Source organism: Falco punctatus (genome assembly GCF_963210335.1).
Source record: "Falco punctatus genome assembly, chromosome: 3".
NCBI lineage: Eukaryota > Metazoa > Chordata > Aves > Falconiformes > Falconidae > Falco > Falco punctatus.
In genome coordinates this window covers 54,377,369-54,395,688 of record NC_137582.1, presented here as the reverse complement: position 1 = coordinate 54,395,688, position 18,320 = coordinate 54,377,369, and the positions used below count along the sequence as shown (strand labels likewise).

General features: G+C 38.4%; 1 protein-coding gene across 2 annotated transcripts in view; it reads right to left on the bottom strand.

The window, feature by feature from the left end:
- CDH2 (cadherin 2) overlaps nt 1-18,320 on the bottom strand; it is a 120,130-nt gene that overhangs the window by 32,342 nt on the left and 69,468 nt on the right. For both annotated transcript variants that reach the window (XM_080382011.1, XM_080382012.1), the window contains exons 3-7: nt 7,518-7,744; nt 5,547-5,693; nt 4,322-4,477; nt 2,421-2,565; nt 1,211-1,383 (exon numbers count right to left, since the gene is read on the bottom strand). In XM_080382011.1, the coding sequence (XP_080238137.1) occupies nt 1,211-1,383; nt 2,421-2,565; nt 4,322-4,477; nt 5,547-5,693; nt 7,518-7,744 (848 nt within the window). The remainder of the gene's footprint in view (nt 1-1,210; nt 1,384-2,420; nt 2,566-4,321; nt 4,478-5,546; nt 5,694-7,517; nt 7,745-18,320) is intronic.

The following is an 18,320-nucleotide window of genomic DNA, read 5'->3' as shown; positions in this document are numbered from 1 at the left end:
CAAACTGAAATGGATCAGAATATTAATAGCCAACCCAGAGCATCAGAAAGTATTTTTGTTCTCTGTTTTAAATAAGCATAAGCAAAGAGCTAAAAGCCAAACAGCAAATCTAGTTTAAAAAAACCTTCAGATTTAATGAGCTAAATCGAGGTTAGTAAAACAGAAGTTGAAACAAGATGTGTTGAAAAAAAGATTTGTTTGGATTTTACAGTTTGTTTATAAAACAATGCTTGTCTCTTGTTAAGTTTTCAAGTGGTTCAAAAGCACAGTTAGTCCATGTGACAGATCTGGAGTTCGGAGGGAAATATTTATATTTCCACCTCACAGATGTGTGAACCAAAGCAGGGGATCTGGCACCTTCTCTCTCAGTGGTGGGCATAGTGAAAGAGTCTCTAGACAGAATGGGACTTACCGAGCATGTAGCAGGGAATTACTAACAGTCAGACAGTATTTTTTATAATTACTGTTTTTTAAAAAAGGTTTTGTATGTTTGTCCAGGCCTCAAGACAAATCTCTATCTGTGCGGTTTCTAATACTAACTGGTTTATTACTTATTATGAGGCATCTATAGAAACATGTTTTTCAAATTTTAAAATTGGTAAACCATTTTTCTTGGTTTATTTTATTAAGCAAAATTCAAATCAGGGGATTACTGTAAATTTAGCAACACAGCATCCAGATTTCAGATATTTACCGGCTCTCTATGAAAAGCAAGGAAAAGGACCAGAGGGAGCACAGACATTCTCCTGGACCTTCCAAAATAAATAAAACTTATAGCCGATTCCATTTTCCATTTATTCTTTGCCCACGGAGCTCAGCAAGAGGAAAGGGTTGAAGCTGATGAACACCTTCCACCTCAGCACCCAGGTCAAGCACCTGAACTCCTTACATGCACTGCTCTGCTTCAGTGTGTACGTGTTCCTTAAGAGCAAGCAGGCTTATGAGACAAGATCTTTTCCATGATCCCACGGAACCAGGAGTGATTACACATCCAGAATGTGTGGGTCCAGTTTTCATCCCTATCCTAATTTCCTCTTCTGAAGGTTTTTATATTCTGGGCCTAGGACAATGACCAGTGCCAACAGGGTGAAGAAAGCGGGAAAGTTCAGACCGGGGAGGGGGAGAAATATTTTTGCAAGTCACCAGCAAAAAACGTGCATCTTCACAATATTAAGTACAACCCAGACTACAGGATCAAGACCTTCCGTACCTCTCTGTCAAGGCCAGCTGCTACAGTGATAATGTCACCAGTCTCGTTGTTGATTGTAAACATGTTTGGAGAGGGGCTGCTTGGGGCCTGTGACAAGATTCTGTATCTCAGCATCCCATTCTGTGCATTAGGATCATCAGCATCAATGGCAGTAACAGTCATCACGTAGGTTCCTAGCAGCAGGATAAATAATTGATATTATATAAACAATTTACTCAGATTACACAAGATCACTTACAAGCAATGGTCAAAGCATATATTTCTTTTGGTAAACTCTGCACATTCTTTCTCTTATTTAAAACAAACTAGTTAAACCCAAGAATCACCAACAGAGTAATTAAAATACATAAGAGGAGATAAAAATACTTTCTGTTTATAAAGTATCAATTCGCTTATAACTGAAGAAGCTCCATAAACAATGAAATCCCACAATTCTGCCATAAATAACATTCCTGTAACAACAAAGCTTCTCACGTTTAGATAAAAATGTTATTAATTGGGCCAAAGGAAATATACTTAATGTTCAGAATTGCTGCACATACTGATAGTGACTGAAAATCAGTGTAAATGATACTCTTTCAAAGGTCTTCGAGACCCATCTCAAATGCCAAGTCAACATTGCAAAGTGAGAAAATGCATTTCTTGTGCTAACCTTACTAACAAATGCAATTTGCACTACTGAGAATTAGGAGAGTGGTTTCAGTCATAGTGCAAACTTCAGTCTGAGCTGATCAGAATTTTAATGAGATGTGAACAACAATTAGGGTTTTCTTGAGAATTCAGATAAAACTGTTCAGTTTCAAATCCCAGTATTTTCAAAGTCCATGAGATTCAGAACTGGATCTCGTGGTATTTCGGAAGTCTCTTATACCCTGACCTGCTAACTAATGGCTATCATGAACATAGCTATAAGAACTGTAACATAAATAGATTTTCAAAAACAGGAACCGAAGAGTCATATTCTTAAAGCCTTCTCTGCTTTAGTTTATGTACATAAACCTTTCTTCTTTTAAAAACTAATCTCAGCATGCTAAAAGGTGAATTAAAAATAAGGTGGAATAGTAAGATAGTATCTGAGATATTGCTCATCACATTAAAGTTGCCTTTGAAAGTAATAAAAGGTCCAAAGGCACCCCCCTTCATCACCTTGAAAATGATATTGTGTACCTCCCTTCCCCCTCCCCCCCCATTTTGAAAGGCCATTTATTACCTGGCTTTGATCCTTCAGGGACTGTCCCATTCCAAACTTGGTGTAAGAATTCAGGTCTATTGTCATTCATATCAATGACATTAATAACGATGTCAATAGGATTTTCCACCTGGTTTCCATTTACATCCACTGCGTGTGCTCTCAGCTGCAAAAATTGTTGGAAGTATTAGAATTTGCACAATGTACAGGCACAAATAGATACAATAATAGGACATTTCAGGCCAGACATTTTTAGCTCAATGCATTTTGTGATCTGCCACTGCTCCTTCATACACATCTTTTAAGTTTTCAGGTTGCTAATGGAACTGCTGTTCAGACTTCTAAACTCTTCTAAGTTACAGGAGTTACTAGTTTGATTTGCTGAAAATTATTTTAGATCATGTAATTTTGATTTAACACCAATGCCTACTGTCTTTTATAATTCTGTTTTTAATAATGACCATTAGAAAACAGACTCTAAAAGTATGCAGATATATTTTAAACAGCTATCAATTTATTAGTAATACACAGGGAATGAACACTGACATGACTTTCAAAAATTCTTGACTGATACTGTGTATATTGAGTAGACATGAATGCATATAGAATAGAAAGCATATAGAACACATTTGTGTTACCTGAACACCAAGGTAAGCCTTGTGATAAATCAGTCAGTAAACACACTGAAATTCCAGGCTAAAATTAAGCTAAAGTTTATGGACTGAGTTTCAAAGATACTGAGACACTTAAATTTAATGCCTGGATTGTCAAAAAGGGCTGAGTAACTACCTTTGACTGGCAGGTTTACCTAAATCATCTTGAATTGGGACAGCCAAAAATAAAGGCATACAGTATTTTCTGAATATGTAAACCTATGTACGCAGGCCAGAGCCCGCCAACTGTGAGGCAAAAGAGCAACTTTCTCCTGTAGCAGTCCTGCTGAAGTCCAGTATGTATGTGTGTATATATATATATATATACAAACACATATGTATCTTCTAGCTACAAACCTACTAGAAAGGAGTAAGAAGGCATTATTAACTCACCACTCTGGAAATGACTCGTGTAAATGCAAATTCCTAAGTCAGTAAATCTTGAATTGCCAATGCCAAATTCAGTAAAAATCTTATGGATGCCAGAGCTGCTGTTCTCATGTGAGAACCATTCCCCTTGCCGACCCCAGACACCTCCTGCTGCATCCTCTGTTCAGGGGCAGCACTCGAAGGGCTTCCTGGAGCACAGGTTTAAGTTTTTAATCCACGTCATGCTGGTAACTCTCTCTAGGAGCTGGGTGACTTCTGTAATGATTTCAGTGTGGTCTCTTAAAAGCAGAGACAACTTTAGGCCACCGCCTGGTCTCCCCCTTCCTTCAAACCTTCGTTTTCCACTGCTACTGGAATCTGTGGTCTACTTTGTCAATTTCTTTAGAGCAAAGAATATCATTTTCATAAGATGACAGACCTAATTTACAATTCCATTAAAATGCTTAGATTTGCTCCTGAAAATGAAAATTGGTAGGTTATTCTTCCCATCCATTTCTCAAATCACAGCTGCTGCAATTCTAATAGCAGTCACATCCTAATTTAAATTGCTGAATTAAAAGTAAACTTTTGAAAAATATACAATACCATGGAGACTGTGATCAATGGCCTGTATTTGAAATATAAGCTACAATATCAATATTTTGATCTTTTAAAATTACTTTATCTAAATACACTTAATCACTGTTTACGTATGTTAATGTATCTAAGCTGCTTAAACATAGTAAGAGTTAGCCTTATTAAGTACAATAAATACAAATCTGCTACAAACTCTTCAAACCATATCTCACAGAAAACTAAATGTCGGCTGCTCAAGTCATGTTTGAAGCAGACGTTAATCTTCAATTTGATAATCTGATTTATGGTAAATTAAAGTCTTACATGAAAAGAAGCAATCTGCTCCCGGTCTAAAGGCTTTGTCACAGACAGCTGTCCTGAGATGGGGTTGATGATGAAGATGCCTGTTGGAGGTTGGTCAGCTCCTGGGCCAGTCACACTGTACCGTAGCGAGAGGCTTTTATCACGATCAGACCTAATCTATGTGTTCAAACAAGACAATGTTTACATTAGCTACAAATAACCGGTGGATGAGACTGCTGCCAAGACAAGCAGCAGCTTCTTTTTTCACCTTCAGGCTAAATTTATAAAAATAATTATTCTGGAAATAGCATAAAGTTAGTATGAAGCTTGAATTTTTTGATTGCAGTCTTTGTCAGAAAGCTGGGCAATGAATTTTCGGGAACATAAAAGTTTCCCTGCTTATTTCTCATAATAGGATGAATTGTATTAAACCAAATCAAGTAAGTATTCTGAACCTAAACAGAATTGTTTAGATCTTAGAGAAAACATATACTATCATAAAACTACACAGGAAATAAAAAGTCTGTTTTGTTTTCTTCCCTCCTGTATCTTCCCAGACCAAAGCTACAGACTGCCTTCTGCTACTGGCAGTAGCCCTTTAGAAACTCGCTGGTTTTTTAAGGCTGAACTTTGGTCTCATCTTCCAAGGGAAAAATTAAAGGGCTGTGCATCTGTGAGGAGCCACCAGCGTGCACATCAACAGAACAGAGCAAATCCACATCCTATCAACTTGGGCTAATGCTCTACCAAGTTTCAACAAACTGATCATGAATGACCAACCAGTACCATAGTTGGAAGCCCTCTCCTGCACAGGGCTCCTGGCAACGGCCACACCTGTGCTGCAGAGCCCTGTGGAATAGCTGGTGTCTTCAGCCCATCAGAACCTGTTTCCCTCAGCCTCTTGGTGCACTCCTACTGCTCACCCCCACACTCTTTCCCAGGTGGAAAACTTCAGTGCAGGAGACTTCAGAACTCCTGAACCAGCAGAGATCCTCCTTAACCACTTAAGGAAGCCATCACAGTGCCTACCACCTGAACCAAGGTCACCTTCCACCAGTGCAGGAGCACAGCAACAACTTAAAAAAACCTAGTACATGCAGCCAAGCCTGCTATGCAGAGGTAACAACAGAAGCCAGCCCAAAAGACTGATGAAATGTTTGGACAATGAACAAGACATCATTTATACAAAATCTCTTGAAGAGCTCTTCAAGGGACGCTGAAACCGTATTTCTATTAACTTCCTTACCCTAACTAATTCCTGAGGAAAAGGTCCTCTGGAATTTTCTGGTAGGTTGATTGGAGGAATAACCCAGTCTCTCTTCTGCCTCTTCAGAGGGCTGTTGTGCTTGTGTTGTTGCCATGGAAATATGATGTCTTCAATTTTCTTTTGGTCCTTTCCCAGGTACAAGATATAAGATTAAGCACATGTTAGAAGGAGAATTAATAGTAGGCATTACAAAGTAGCTTAGATACAATTACATAATTGACTGAAAGGCTGTCTTGCCTCTGTGTTCATAGACCTGTTTGATTTGCATTCACAGTGCGGTATGATAACAACCAGTATTATTTACAACCGCACTGCAAAATTTTAAGAACTCCTTTTCTTTTTTTCTTATTCTAGTTTGAGGAAAAAATGGAATTATAAACCATTTATACCATGGCACTACTGTGTAAGCTATACTGCACTTTCTGAAAAGTGGTTAATATTTTGCAGAATTTAATACTATGCCTTTATGTATTTCTCATTAGCTAGAACTTCAGTTCAGGTAATGTGCTACTGTACATTAAATTTAGATCTGGGTGTGCTAAAATATAATTTGAGTTCCAAGAGAAGTTTAATACATACTGGTAAGGAATGTCTCAAATATTTATGACCCTATTAAATCCCATAGAATTAATGCTGTAATTATTTTAAACCTATGTCAGCCATGATGGATGCAGTAGATGACCCACTTTACACATTGGGTATTAATCTCTGCTGGGTGTCAACATTCCCTTCCTATTCCCTTCTAGATCTGCAGTCATTCACCCTTTGGATGCCAGCACACATCTAGCACTTGCTTAAGGGTGGAGACAGGGCAACAAAAATGTTTTCCAAATCTTTTAAAACAAAAACTTTTTTTTTAAAAAAAAAATCTAATCATATATGCCACAGAGTAAAAACAGATGCCCAGCTGAAGGCCAGATTCCACTACTCTACATTCTATTGATGGTAAAGCTGCCTGAACTGGATGTTTATAAAGCACAGGGCATGCCCTGGTATATCTAAGCATCTGCTCTTTTACTAGACTTTTACAGACAAAATGACAAGATTTCCTTTGTTAAAAACATGGCTTAACAGATTTAAAACAATCATCAAGTAAACAAACAAAAAACAGGTTTACACAGTTCTAGTCTCCAATTGTTCTCAGGAAATGGGTCTTGCATAACCACACTGTCTATTTGGACATTATACTCATTAATGCACCTATTACGGGTATGTTAATCTATGAATAAATTTTGTTCTTTACTTGTAAACCAAGCACTTCACAAGAGAAGGTAAGAAACAGCAGGCAGCAAGTAATATACCAGAAAAAAGTGGCAGACCCAATACTGTTTTCCTAAAGAAAATGCATTGTTATTTGTATATTGCTAGGTCTGATTTTTGTTGTAGTACATGGTTTGTTCTATGGCAGCTTCCAGCAGAGGGAGACTATCTTCCTTACCAAGCGGTGCTGGATTCATGAATAATTTACAGTCTCCAATTTGATTATGAAGGGACAAGACAAAGCCAATATTCCCTGCCAGAAATGCTTTCCTACTACTGCTGTGAATCTATAGCTCCCATCTAATAAACGTGACTGATGCATGCTAGCACAGATTTGTTTATTTTGTGGTTATATTTAACTGCTTGAATAAATACCGTAATACTTTCAGGCAATTTAAAATAAAGAAATGACTGTGTCTGACTTAAAATTCAGGTATAAATCTCAAACTACACAAACAAAACGCTCCAACATAAATGAATCCTATATACTTAAGGCATGTCTTTCCACACCTTAGTAAAGCTACAGAACATCAGATTGTGCAGTTCTTCTAAAGCTTCATCTTCGCATGCACTAGGTGTCCATTCATAAACTGCCTCACGGAGATGTGCATGACAGACAGAATCTAATCCCTATTTTTAGGCCTGCTTGCAGAGATACATTTTTCTACCAGCTGAATTTAGTTGTTTTACCTTTTCTGAAGGCCCTGCAAAGGCTGGTTCAGGGGTTAGCTTCACTCTCATTTGCCATTCTTCCTGAGTTTCCTTGTCTTGAGCAGACACGATGAACTCTGTGGGCTCTGCTGAAAGTTGAAAGCTTCGCTCTGCATAGACCACACCATCTTCACCTACTCTGAAATCTTCTGGTTCACTGCTTCCAAAGAGTATTTTTTTGTTTCCATCACAGCTTTGAAATCTCACTGTAGAACAGACAGAAAATGAATAGCAAAAAATGAAAAAACAGCCCACTTGAACTCAGTGTGACATAAAATGCATTAAGAACAAATATTCAAAAGCAGAAAGACTTAACTCATAATTGCATGTGGTAATAGCAGCAACAAGATGTGTACTTTAGGGGTCAGTCCACATAACAGTGATATCCTTCAAAGCAAAGGTTTTAACCCTAGATATACTGCCTCCCTCCCAGAGACCTGCCCCACCCCAGCAAGAAAACTATTTCCATCCACATCCTACACTATGTTTCAGTCGGTTTCCAGTGGAACAGCTGCATCTCGAGCCTCAGAAAGATCCAGTCAAGTCAATTCATTAAAAACAAATTTAATTACACTGCAACCATAATTGCAAACACAACTGTGCTTCTAGCGCCTTCTCTGCCAACCGGGGTCAGGCAGAAACCCACAAGTCTGTTAAGAGATTAATTTCTGTGCCCAGCTCAGCCTGCAACTCAGCTCTATCATCTCAGGTAGGTCACTTACAAGCTATGGGCTTCAGTTTCCTCATCCACCATCTACAAGACAGAGGAAGCAATAAAAACTTACTTCACAGAGCAAATCTAAGTTAAAGACTTCACTTTTTGGGTTTGTTAGAAGCTGTTTCAAGTAACACACAAGTCCATTAATCTACTTAGGAGTTGTCTAATTCCTCACACACACACCACCACCACCCCCCCCCCGCTTCCTCCTTTTGTCCTGTTGGAAAGATACACATTGAAAAAAGAAGTCAGTGAAAACAGCTTTATAGATAATGATGTGAGGTGCACAAGAGAACTGGTAACAGGTTGCTGCTTTCTTTACCCAATTGCTTTCACTACCGCTTATCTTCTGGGTTACTGCAAATAACAGTAGGTAAAAAAAAAAACCCAAACCCAAAAACCAAAAAAACCCAGCGTGCTTTTACAGCCAATGACCATTCCTTAATGTTTCCAAAGCATTATGAAATATTTTGATTGTATGGGCAATAGAAGTGCAAAACATCATTATGAAGGTTGTGCTGAAATGCACATAGTGAAGGTGAAGATGAAATGAGGCTTTATGCCTCATTTCAGTTATTGGACTTTTTATATTGTGCTAAACCATGCACAAACTATTTAGCTTCAAAACCTAAAGGTCCCTTTTCAAGAAAAATCACTACTAAATGTCATGCATCATGTGCTCTCTTCTCTAACGCACTGTTTCCAGGAAGGTACTGAGAAGAATTGTACCTTTCTGTATTTGAACTTCAAGGACTGAGCTGCTGTTCAGATGACATATAGAATTTGTTTCCTTACTGCACCCCTTTCAGTTATCCAGAGTCCCCCATTTTCCCTCTCCTGACAGAAAAGATTGTACTTTAAAAGGGTCCAACATGTACAAAAATGATACAAAGCACAGCACTCCTCCAAATGAATGATAAAATGTCAATTCAATCTTAATACTGATCTTGCTGGGCTGGGCAGGGATACTGCTCTTTCCAGACAGCTTGCAGAGTTTGAAGGTCTCCCTCCATAAAACACCAGCCTCACCTTGGGGAGATGAGCGTGACATGTCCACAGAGTTCTAAACCCAGGAAGAGCAAATTTGCCCAGGTAAAAGGCTGAAGCCTCACCACTAGGGCTCCTCCTGTAGTCCTCCTTGTAGATGTTGCCTCAGATCTTCCTCATTAACAGTGAGAGAGTGCTTCACTGAAATGCCAATAAATATTAGGCTCTTGTGTTAAGTTTTCATATAAATTATACTCTAGGCAATCCCTGTTGCTCCTCGAGTCCATTCTACCCGCTCCATAAAGTACAACTGACTTCCTTTCCTATGGATCTACAGACTACAGGTCTGCAAGATACGGAGAAGGTAGCAGAACCTCTGGTTTGCTGTTCACATGAGAGGAGAAAATTGACAAAAGATCCAGCTTCCAGATGTTGACCATCCCAGCGATCTCCCACTCTTCAACACCAAGGCTTGCAGTTTTGAGTCAGCTTACCATGCATGAGGTATGCTGGAATGCAACAGCCAACTGAGAAAATGTACAATTCTCAGCCAAGGATATAAAAGTATCAGTTAAAACAACAATGACAGCACGCAGAAATCATTGCCACAGTCCTACTTCTGTAATTCTGATTAGTGAGCCTTCACATCTGGACATTCTGTATTGTTTAGCACAAAAATAAAGAGGTGTCCAAGAAAGAAGCCACTACATCTAATGATTTAGGAACTTAGTGACTAGACTACCAAACAGTGCTGCTCGTACTTGGGTTCAGAGGCGAGGACCACCCATACCCCAGGCATGGAGAAGGCTGGTCCTCTTCCAAGCGTCATGTCTGTTCACAAACAAAACTCTCAGCTAGAAACAGTTCACATTAAGAGACTAAAGAAAAAAACCACGCAGCAATATAACCCATAGTTCTGAGCTTCTGCTGACCTCACATCTCAGCTACAGCTGCTCTCAAAATCTGCTCTTCAAAAGAGTGTCTCGACTGAAACGACAAAGAGCAAGCCAGATTCACCTCTGACTCTACTCAGACATACTTCTGAAAAGCAGAGAGTGGGAAAAAGAATGAATATTAATCTAAACTTTGATCATTACTGTTTTTCAAAAATGTGAATTTTAAAATTAGTACAGTCCAAAAGACTAAGATATCACAATATTTTATGAAAAATTATTTCCCACTATGGCACAGTAATGTAATATATTAATTTTAAATATATGCAAATTCATAAAGAGGATCCCCCCTCCCCCCCATCTTCTTACATATAGACTCCTGTAGCCAAAAACCCCAACCCTGCTAGCCACTTCATTGATATTCCTCCTCCAGGCAACTGTATATTATGAAATTCAATGAAAATCCCTTTCCTTTGACAGTATCCTGGTAAAAACATATAAAATTGTCAATGCTTTCTGAAAATTATTCTCCCTTTGCAAGGCGCACACGTTAACCAATTATACTCAAGTATAACCATCTATAATTAAATTCCCTTGACAGAGTACAGGTTGTGCAGTAGCTACTCTCCCCCCAGTTGCATGGTTATCAGTCTTGTAAATTTGATTTAGATCACTTTGCTTCATTTTTCAGTGTTCAACTGGGATGAACAAAGAGCGATTTCTGACTGTAGGCTTTTAGGCAAATATTTTTTAAAAAATGCTGCAGGAAGTTTTTTTCTTCACTGAGAAAAATGGCTGTTTATATGAACCATGTTCTTTCTAACAACCACAGAAAAGGAAGGCATGCTTTCAGAAAGTTACTTTACATTGACAGATCAATCATATGGATTCTTTTAATTTTAAAAAAGGTTAACTAGATATATTATGCAGCATCTTTGTCTCACTTTATATGCAGTAGAAAGTGTAATCAAGTATATGATTTTACTGCTTTTTAATAACGCTCTGCATAAATGACCAGATGTATCTCATAATTTGTAAAAACAACTCGTGGATTTTTAAATACCTCTCTTTTGAGTATCTTCTGCATCTTCTGAAAAGCATCTGCTTCTTAGAAGTATATATTTGAAAGCATTAGGAAATACTCAATCATAATCTGAAATACACCTATATGTGGGTTTTAAAGATAATACCTTTGGTCATATCAAAGCAGTAATCCACAGCACGGGAGTAAATTCAGTTAGTTCACATGCTCAAAATAAGGCCATGGGTAAGGGTTTACAAAAACTGTCTTTAAACAGAAGAAAAACTGTATTTAGTGTTAGTATATTATTAAACATTAGACCCTAAGACAAAGACTATTACTGTTCTAATTAGGGAGTCTTTTCTTGTCCTAAAACTAACACAAGTATAATCTGTTAAAAATAATTAAGAGAGGACCTCTGTGACCACAACAGTTTAAAATGAAAATCTACAGCTCTGGAGTATTAAAGCAAGCTTTCAAGTTAACACCCTTGCATGGAAGTAATTCCGACATATCCATACATGTGTAGTGTACAAAATGTTAAGAACTAAACATTCAAATTCATTTAAAGTGCACTAGAGAGCTACACCACACATACTCAGGTCTAACGAAATGAATGATTCATAGCACCTATAAAATACATGTCTAACCTCATGTACCTTAACAGTATACTTCAATTACCTAGAACCATTTCTCAGACAATAAAAACCCTTCTTCAGCTACTTGTGTTGGTTTGCGCTCTTAGACAATCTGTTTCTGCTCTTTTTGTCTTAGGCAGATAACATCGGAATTACTTGACCCAAGGACTGAGTACAGAATGATATAATGAGCTATATTATTAACATCAATTTTTCATGAACATATTCATGTACAATATAGAATATTAACACAGAATTTTCATTACTTGCTTTGATCCCAAGACAGTTGCATTGAGTTTGCTATCGGGATTTTTGTACTTTGAAAACATCCAATTGACTTCTACAAAACATCCACATGCATACAAACAAAAAAAGTGTTCTTCCTTCTGTAAATTTGCTGGAACGGTATTACTTCTCTTGAATGCTATTCTCAATGCCTCACCACCGACCTCAAGGCAAAGGCTCACTTAGGGGACATTATGGAAATTGCAACAAATTCCAAGTGCTAACAGCATAAGCGCTCCAGCAATACAGTTAAGAGTGTGTATTGTTAAATGGAAAAGCCAGGTATATTTAATCCACGCAGGATCACTCTGTAGCAGATAAAATAAACAGAATAAGAAAGTAGCTTACATACAACTACCTGCCAGATACCACTTTTACCTTTTCATAGAATGAGAAATTATGTGGCAACATTCTGCTCGAAGGCTCTAGCTATCTGCATACTTAATATCTGAACACCACCTCCTCCAAGAACCAGTCCTCCTACTTTTCCGAGAGAGAAACTGGAGAGAACTACACTAAACCACATTAAAAATATTAACTACTTTATAAATTAGTCATTTATTCAGACTGGTTACTTCTGTATCTGTAAGGTGATGTTAGTCCTAACTGAGTGCACATGCTCATATTTCAGCTCAAGGCTTGGCAGCATGTGAAATGCCAAAGAAACATCCTTTACTACAACTATAGATTACTTTCAAGAGGACTGTGTTTTTTTCATCATGGTGGGCTGCTAGAATCACAAAGAACTGAACAACATTCTAACTTGCCTTTTCCATCACCAGCAGCACACTTTTACAGTGGGTCTGATTTTAGAACTTCCAAAGACCAGCTTAAAATCATAATACAATAAATGGGTGGTCTACAGCAGCCGGGAAAATGTCTTGTTCTCACCCAAAAGCTGAAAAAAATAACTACAGAAATTGCTGATGCAAAATAAATACGGAATAGAATCAGATTATTTTAGACAATGGCATTTTCCTACCTGTATTATAATGCAATTCATCAGTATATCCTTTAGAGATACTTCAATGCACCAGTGTTGTTTCTAATAGGTTCTTCTAGCCTTTTTTCTAATCCCCTTTTCTACTTTTATATCCATGCGCTGTAGTTTCCCCTGTACTCCAGACCATCCAGAAAAATCTCAAAGCAGTACTCATTTTGAGCCTTTCTTGAGTAACCAGCCTGCAACACTTCAAAAGAAAGCCTGGCTGTCAAAAGGCAGCTGCTTACCACTTTCTGAAAGGCAAGCCTCCTAATTGAGTAATTGTTTTTTAAAACCTCTGCCTTTGCGCTGAGCACTGTGTTCTGCCACCCCAGCCCACGCCCAGTAGAAGGCTACTTCAGCGGGTCACACAAAACCAACTGGAGTTTTGCCACTTATTGAGGGCCAGATATAGCCATTTGTGTCTCATTGCTGTTTTCACTTCACAAGCTTTACAGCCTGGTGCCAAGTGAAAGCTACGCTATGAAGCTCACAAAAAGGGGAAAGAAGTGTCACACCAAAAAGTTTCAACTGGGACAAAACTGGGGATATATTCAAGTTATCAGTTTTAGGAGTTTCATGATATGATTTCTATCAGCTTAACTTTCCACATTTCTATGTTGTACTGTGTAATTATTTTTCTATTTAGTTAGGAAAACAATAATTAAAAGAAAAAGTGATTTTGAAGAGTTATGGTTTAATTCATACTATACGCTTATTTCATTAACGGAAAGAAGTTCCAGGGTGAACTGCAGCAGGCATTAGGTAAAACCTAGTACTAACATATGACTTTACTCTGCAGAATTAAGATGCTGAGTACTGCAGAAAAGCTGTAAAGTTGTATGATACGCTAATAAAAATAATTTGTGCTAGTTACTGCAACGAAGACTCATTCAATGCAATTCTCTTTCCTGCCCCTCTCCCCAGACTGCTAGCTCCAAACAGACACACACATTTCCTAAAATAACACACTTGCAAAGCAATCTGGCAGCCTACACAACAGAAGGACATTGGACACAGACCTCCCTCTCCCTATTCCTGCAGCATATATTTTTCATTCTTAATTTGTACAATTGCATTTTGAGATTTTTTTCTTTTCAATTATTTTTTCCCAGGCTGCAACTGGGAAATAATAAAGCCCAGGACATACTCTGTCCTACATTAGACGACTGCTTCCTCATAAACCCTACTATCTCAAACACTAAGATCTGTTTTTAAAGTATTTTCTTTCACAGGTAGCTATCACCAGACTGTCCAATTCTTGCATTCATAGCAAAAGACTCAGTTCTTTAATAAAATGCCATCTAGTTTCCAGTTCCCATAATCCTCTTTGTTTACAGAACAAAGTCGTAACAGGCATGCCAGAATGAAAATGGGGATAATGTTCTTTCTATTCGATAGAAATGCTTCTGCAGCTTTTCAGAATGAGAATACCAGCCATCAGCAAAACACAGCACTGGTATCTCAAACAGAGCCCAAATTATATCTGATTCACTGACCCTTTTCAGTCCTTGCCTCTACCACTTACTGGCACAAAGATCTTCTGCGCTTTGACACCCCTTTTGTCTTTATTTTAGAAAAAAATAAAATGCAGAAAAAAAGAATAAGCATCTTCAAGAAGGGGAAGTACTTATATTTCAACAACTGCTTTTGTTTTAAAACACAAAAAGGTTTCTTCCCTTTTTCCTTCATTCTGCATTGTTTAAGGCAATTTCACTATAGATGAACCTATAGGCCCCTGCAGAGTTCTGTGCCAGCTTTTTTTTCTAAATGATGCTAGCTGAAAGAAAACTCGGTAATAAATGTCATTTCTGTACTCTGGAGTATGCAATGCACCTTTAATACTTTCCCAAGTATACCATTCTACACAGTAATAAAAAGAAGGATTAAACACTAATCTCTTATACCCATAATGCATCAACTGACTACACCTGCTAAAATCCAATTTGGTAATTAAAAAATGTATCTACTGAACAGTCAAACCAGGAGACTAAAGGGAAAGTACTGTCTGTGCACATAGCTAGCAGAAAACAGTTTGAAAATTCAGGCACTTAACACAAACCTATTTTTACCTCTATTCATTTTTATGTGACCTTAAGCAGTGTAAGAAACAAATACCTACAATTATGGTGCAGCAATTAAAGGGCAGTTTTATTGCTACAATAATGACTTAAATATCTAGTAAAACCTCCATAAGCAGCTTTGCCTTTTATTGTTTCTTTACAAAATGAAAAAAATGTTAGCTTATTGGTTTTTTCCTTTTTTTTTTTCTTTCCTTTTTTTGGGGGGCCCCCTCCCTCATTAGAAATTAGGAAAGCAAGAACAAAGTATAGATGCTTTCATATATTCTCCTTGCTAGCTGTTGCTGGCTTAAAGTCCTTCTAAGCTTCAGGTTTCATTTCCTCTAGCTCTTCTTTCTTTCTTCTTTATTCCTCCTCCTCCTCCGCCTCTCTCTAGGTGTTCTGTTTTCTACATTTTTTTAAACTGACTTTATCCCCTGATGCTCCCATTTTTCCTGCCCCCTCTTTCAACTGTACTCCAGAGATGCAGAGGTGCCAAAGCGTTACGAATTTCAGGCTGACAGCCCAGGCTGCAGCTCAGGCTTCAAGCACACCCAGGCAGAAAGTGCCCGTCACTGGAAGGCTGTCTTTAAAAAAAAAAATAAACTAATTAATAAATAAAAATGCAGGCTCCTGGAGTTTCTTTAAAGAAGGAAGACTTGCTGAAATATCAAATGGGTGTGTACTTTCAAATAAGCTGATGATTAATGTTTCACCAACTCAACCAGTCAGCAGTTTTCCACTGCGGCCTAAACCCCTACACTAAGAAGGGTTTAGGAGTAACAACAGAACATGGGGAGAAGCATGCATTTATCACGTTTAGGGTACGTATCGCTTCTAACCATGAAAAGAAATACAATAAAATAAAAGTAGGGATTTTTCTCATTAGATTATAGGACTTCTCAGGCAGTTGTGAATGTTGTATTTGCACTGCATTACAACAAACAAAAAAATCCAAGCTCTGACAAAATGGCAGTGATGCCAATGCTCCTGCTTCTCATTAAAAAGAAAAAAAAAAAAAGGTGTGTGTCTTGAAAACAGAGATGAGACCATTTAATATTCTGTACTCTGCTGCAAAAGGAGGAGGTTGTGGTGAGGTGGGTGTCAGTCTCTTTCCCCAAGCAACAAGTGACAGGACAAGAGGAAATGGCCTCAAGTCGCACCAGGTGAGGTTTAGGTTGGGTATTAGGAAAAACTTCACCAAAAGGGTTGTCAAGCATTGGAACATTGTCAAGCCCAGGGAAGTGGTTAAGTTGCCATCCCTAGAGGTGTTTAAAAAATGTGCCAACATGGCACTTAGGGACATGGTTTAGTAGTGGACTTGGCGATGCTAGGTTTACAGCTGGACTCTGATCTTAGGACTCTTTTCCAACCAAAATGGCTCGATGATACCCCAGAATACCACTCACTGCCTGGAAACACATTTTGCAGTCCCCCTCACGTGGCTATGGATGCAGCAAGAGGAAAGGGGACAGTTTACCTGCAGCTGCTCTTCAACTTTCACAAACCAGTGCACATTTGAGGGTGATGACCCTCCACAAGCATCAGCACTGCTTTTCCTCTCTCCTGTCCTTCTCTGTCTGATCTGTCCAACACTGGTGGGTTTCGTCACTCCCCCACAGGTGGCTCCCATGGGCAGCACACTACAGTATAATTTTCCAAAGCTGCAATTATTTTTAATGATTTTTAAAAGGGCCTTAAGTCAACCTCAAGTTACTGTGGCAGCTCTGCGTGCCACTTCATTCCTAGAATGTAAATTCTGTTATCTCCAGGTTCCCCCTGGAGAACCCTCCCAGCCAGTGGAGCTGGACATGGACACAACTGCACCAGCATCCTCACAGCAAACAGCAGGCACAGCCTATCTCAAAGCAGTGCCACCCTATAATACGGGGGTGCTCATTACCTTCACAAATGGATAATGGTAAAAACCCACCCTATTTCCTTCTGTATAAAAAAAAGGGCAAGAAACCTAACAGTTGCCAAACGGGGTGGAAGAAGAGCAGGGACAGCCTAGCAGTATTTACACTGATGTGTCAGATAGCAATAAAAATCATAAATCCCAGGGATTATACTATCACTGGATCATATCCAGTAGGCCTCAGGCAGAAAACTAGTTGGCATGGCAGCTTAATGTTATCTAGTCAGACTGCAGGTTTTTATTATTATTATTATTATTATTATTATGAAACCCATATCTGACCTTAAAAGTCAAAAAAGCACTGGGTGACTGGTGCAGGCTAGTACAGTGTATTTCACAGCCAGGCCACAGTAGTGCTTCCCATAACAAAGCAGAGGACTCAAAAAGGTAGGGCAATACCTTTTCTCATTCTCAGAGAGGAACTGTGGGTGAAAGTAACCTCTAAATGGGTATTCTTTGTATCACTTTCATAATTTAAAATGGCAAATGTGATGTGCTAATTAATCATTAATTGATCATTAGAGGGGGAAATATCAGGGGAACTGGCAGGAAAATGCCTAATTCTGTGTATTTTAAGGTACTTGTATCACCTGGGTTGTTTATTCAGCAGCCTGTTATAGCTTCTCTCCAAAACACACCTCACATTCCCCCCAGATGCAATAAATCTGTGTAGATATCTTAAAAATAATGAAGGACCACTGTATTAGCCATCCTGTTTAAATGACTAAGACATATATAATGAATCATTTGACACTGCTGACCATGGAAGTTCACCTAAAACCCTGCAACACCATAGTGAAACATTGAAGTTGTATTCAGTCCTACACATAGGAGCAAAGAGTAATCAGTACATATTTTACATATACTTCCTCTTGAGCTAAAATAAGTACAACGATCAGAAGAAAAATAATCCAGTGCTGGAATATTTCTCAGTGACTGGCACTTTGGGAATGTTCAGGGGTGATTATTAATTACTTTTATTTTCTTGATTGATTACCTAAACCATATTTGCAAGGAGATGAAAACCATCTATTGTTGTAATGTTACCAAATCTGAACAGCACAAAAAGAAAAACAAAAGAGGAAGATAAATTTGGCTTCTTTGGGTTTGAGCTGCAGAGTCAGGACCTCAGGCCTGAGTCTTCTCAAATTACTGTTTTATTTCACGTAAGGTCTACCTGGCTGTAGGTAAATTAGAGGAACTATTGTCCCTTCATGTCTGACTGCACTATATAGTGCAAACTTCTTAGAATGACCAACACAAGGTCACTTGTGTACAGC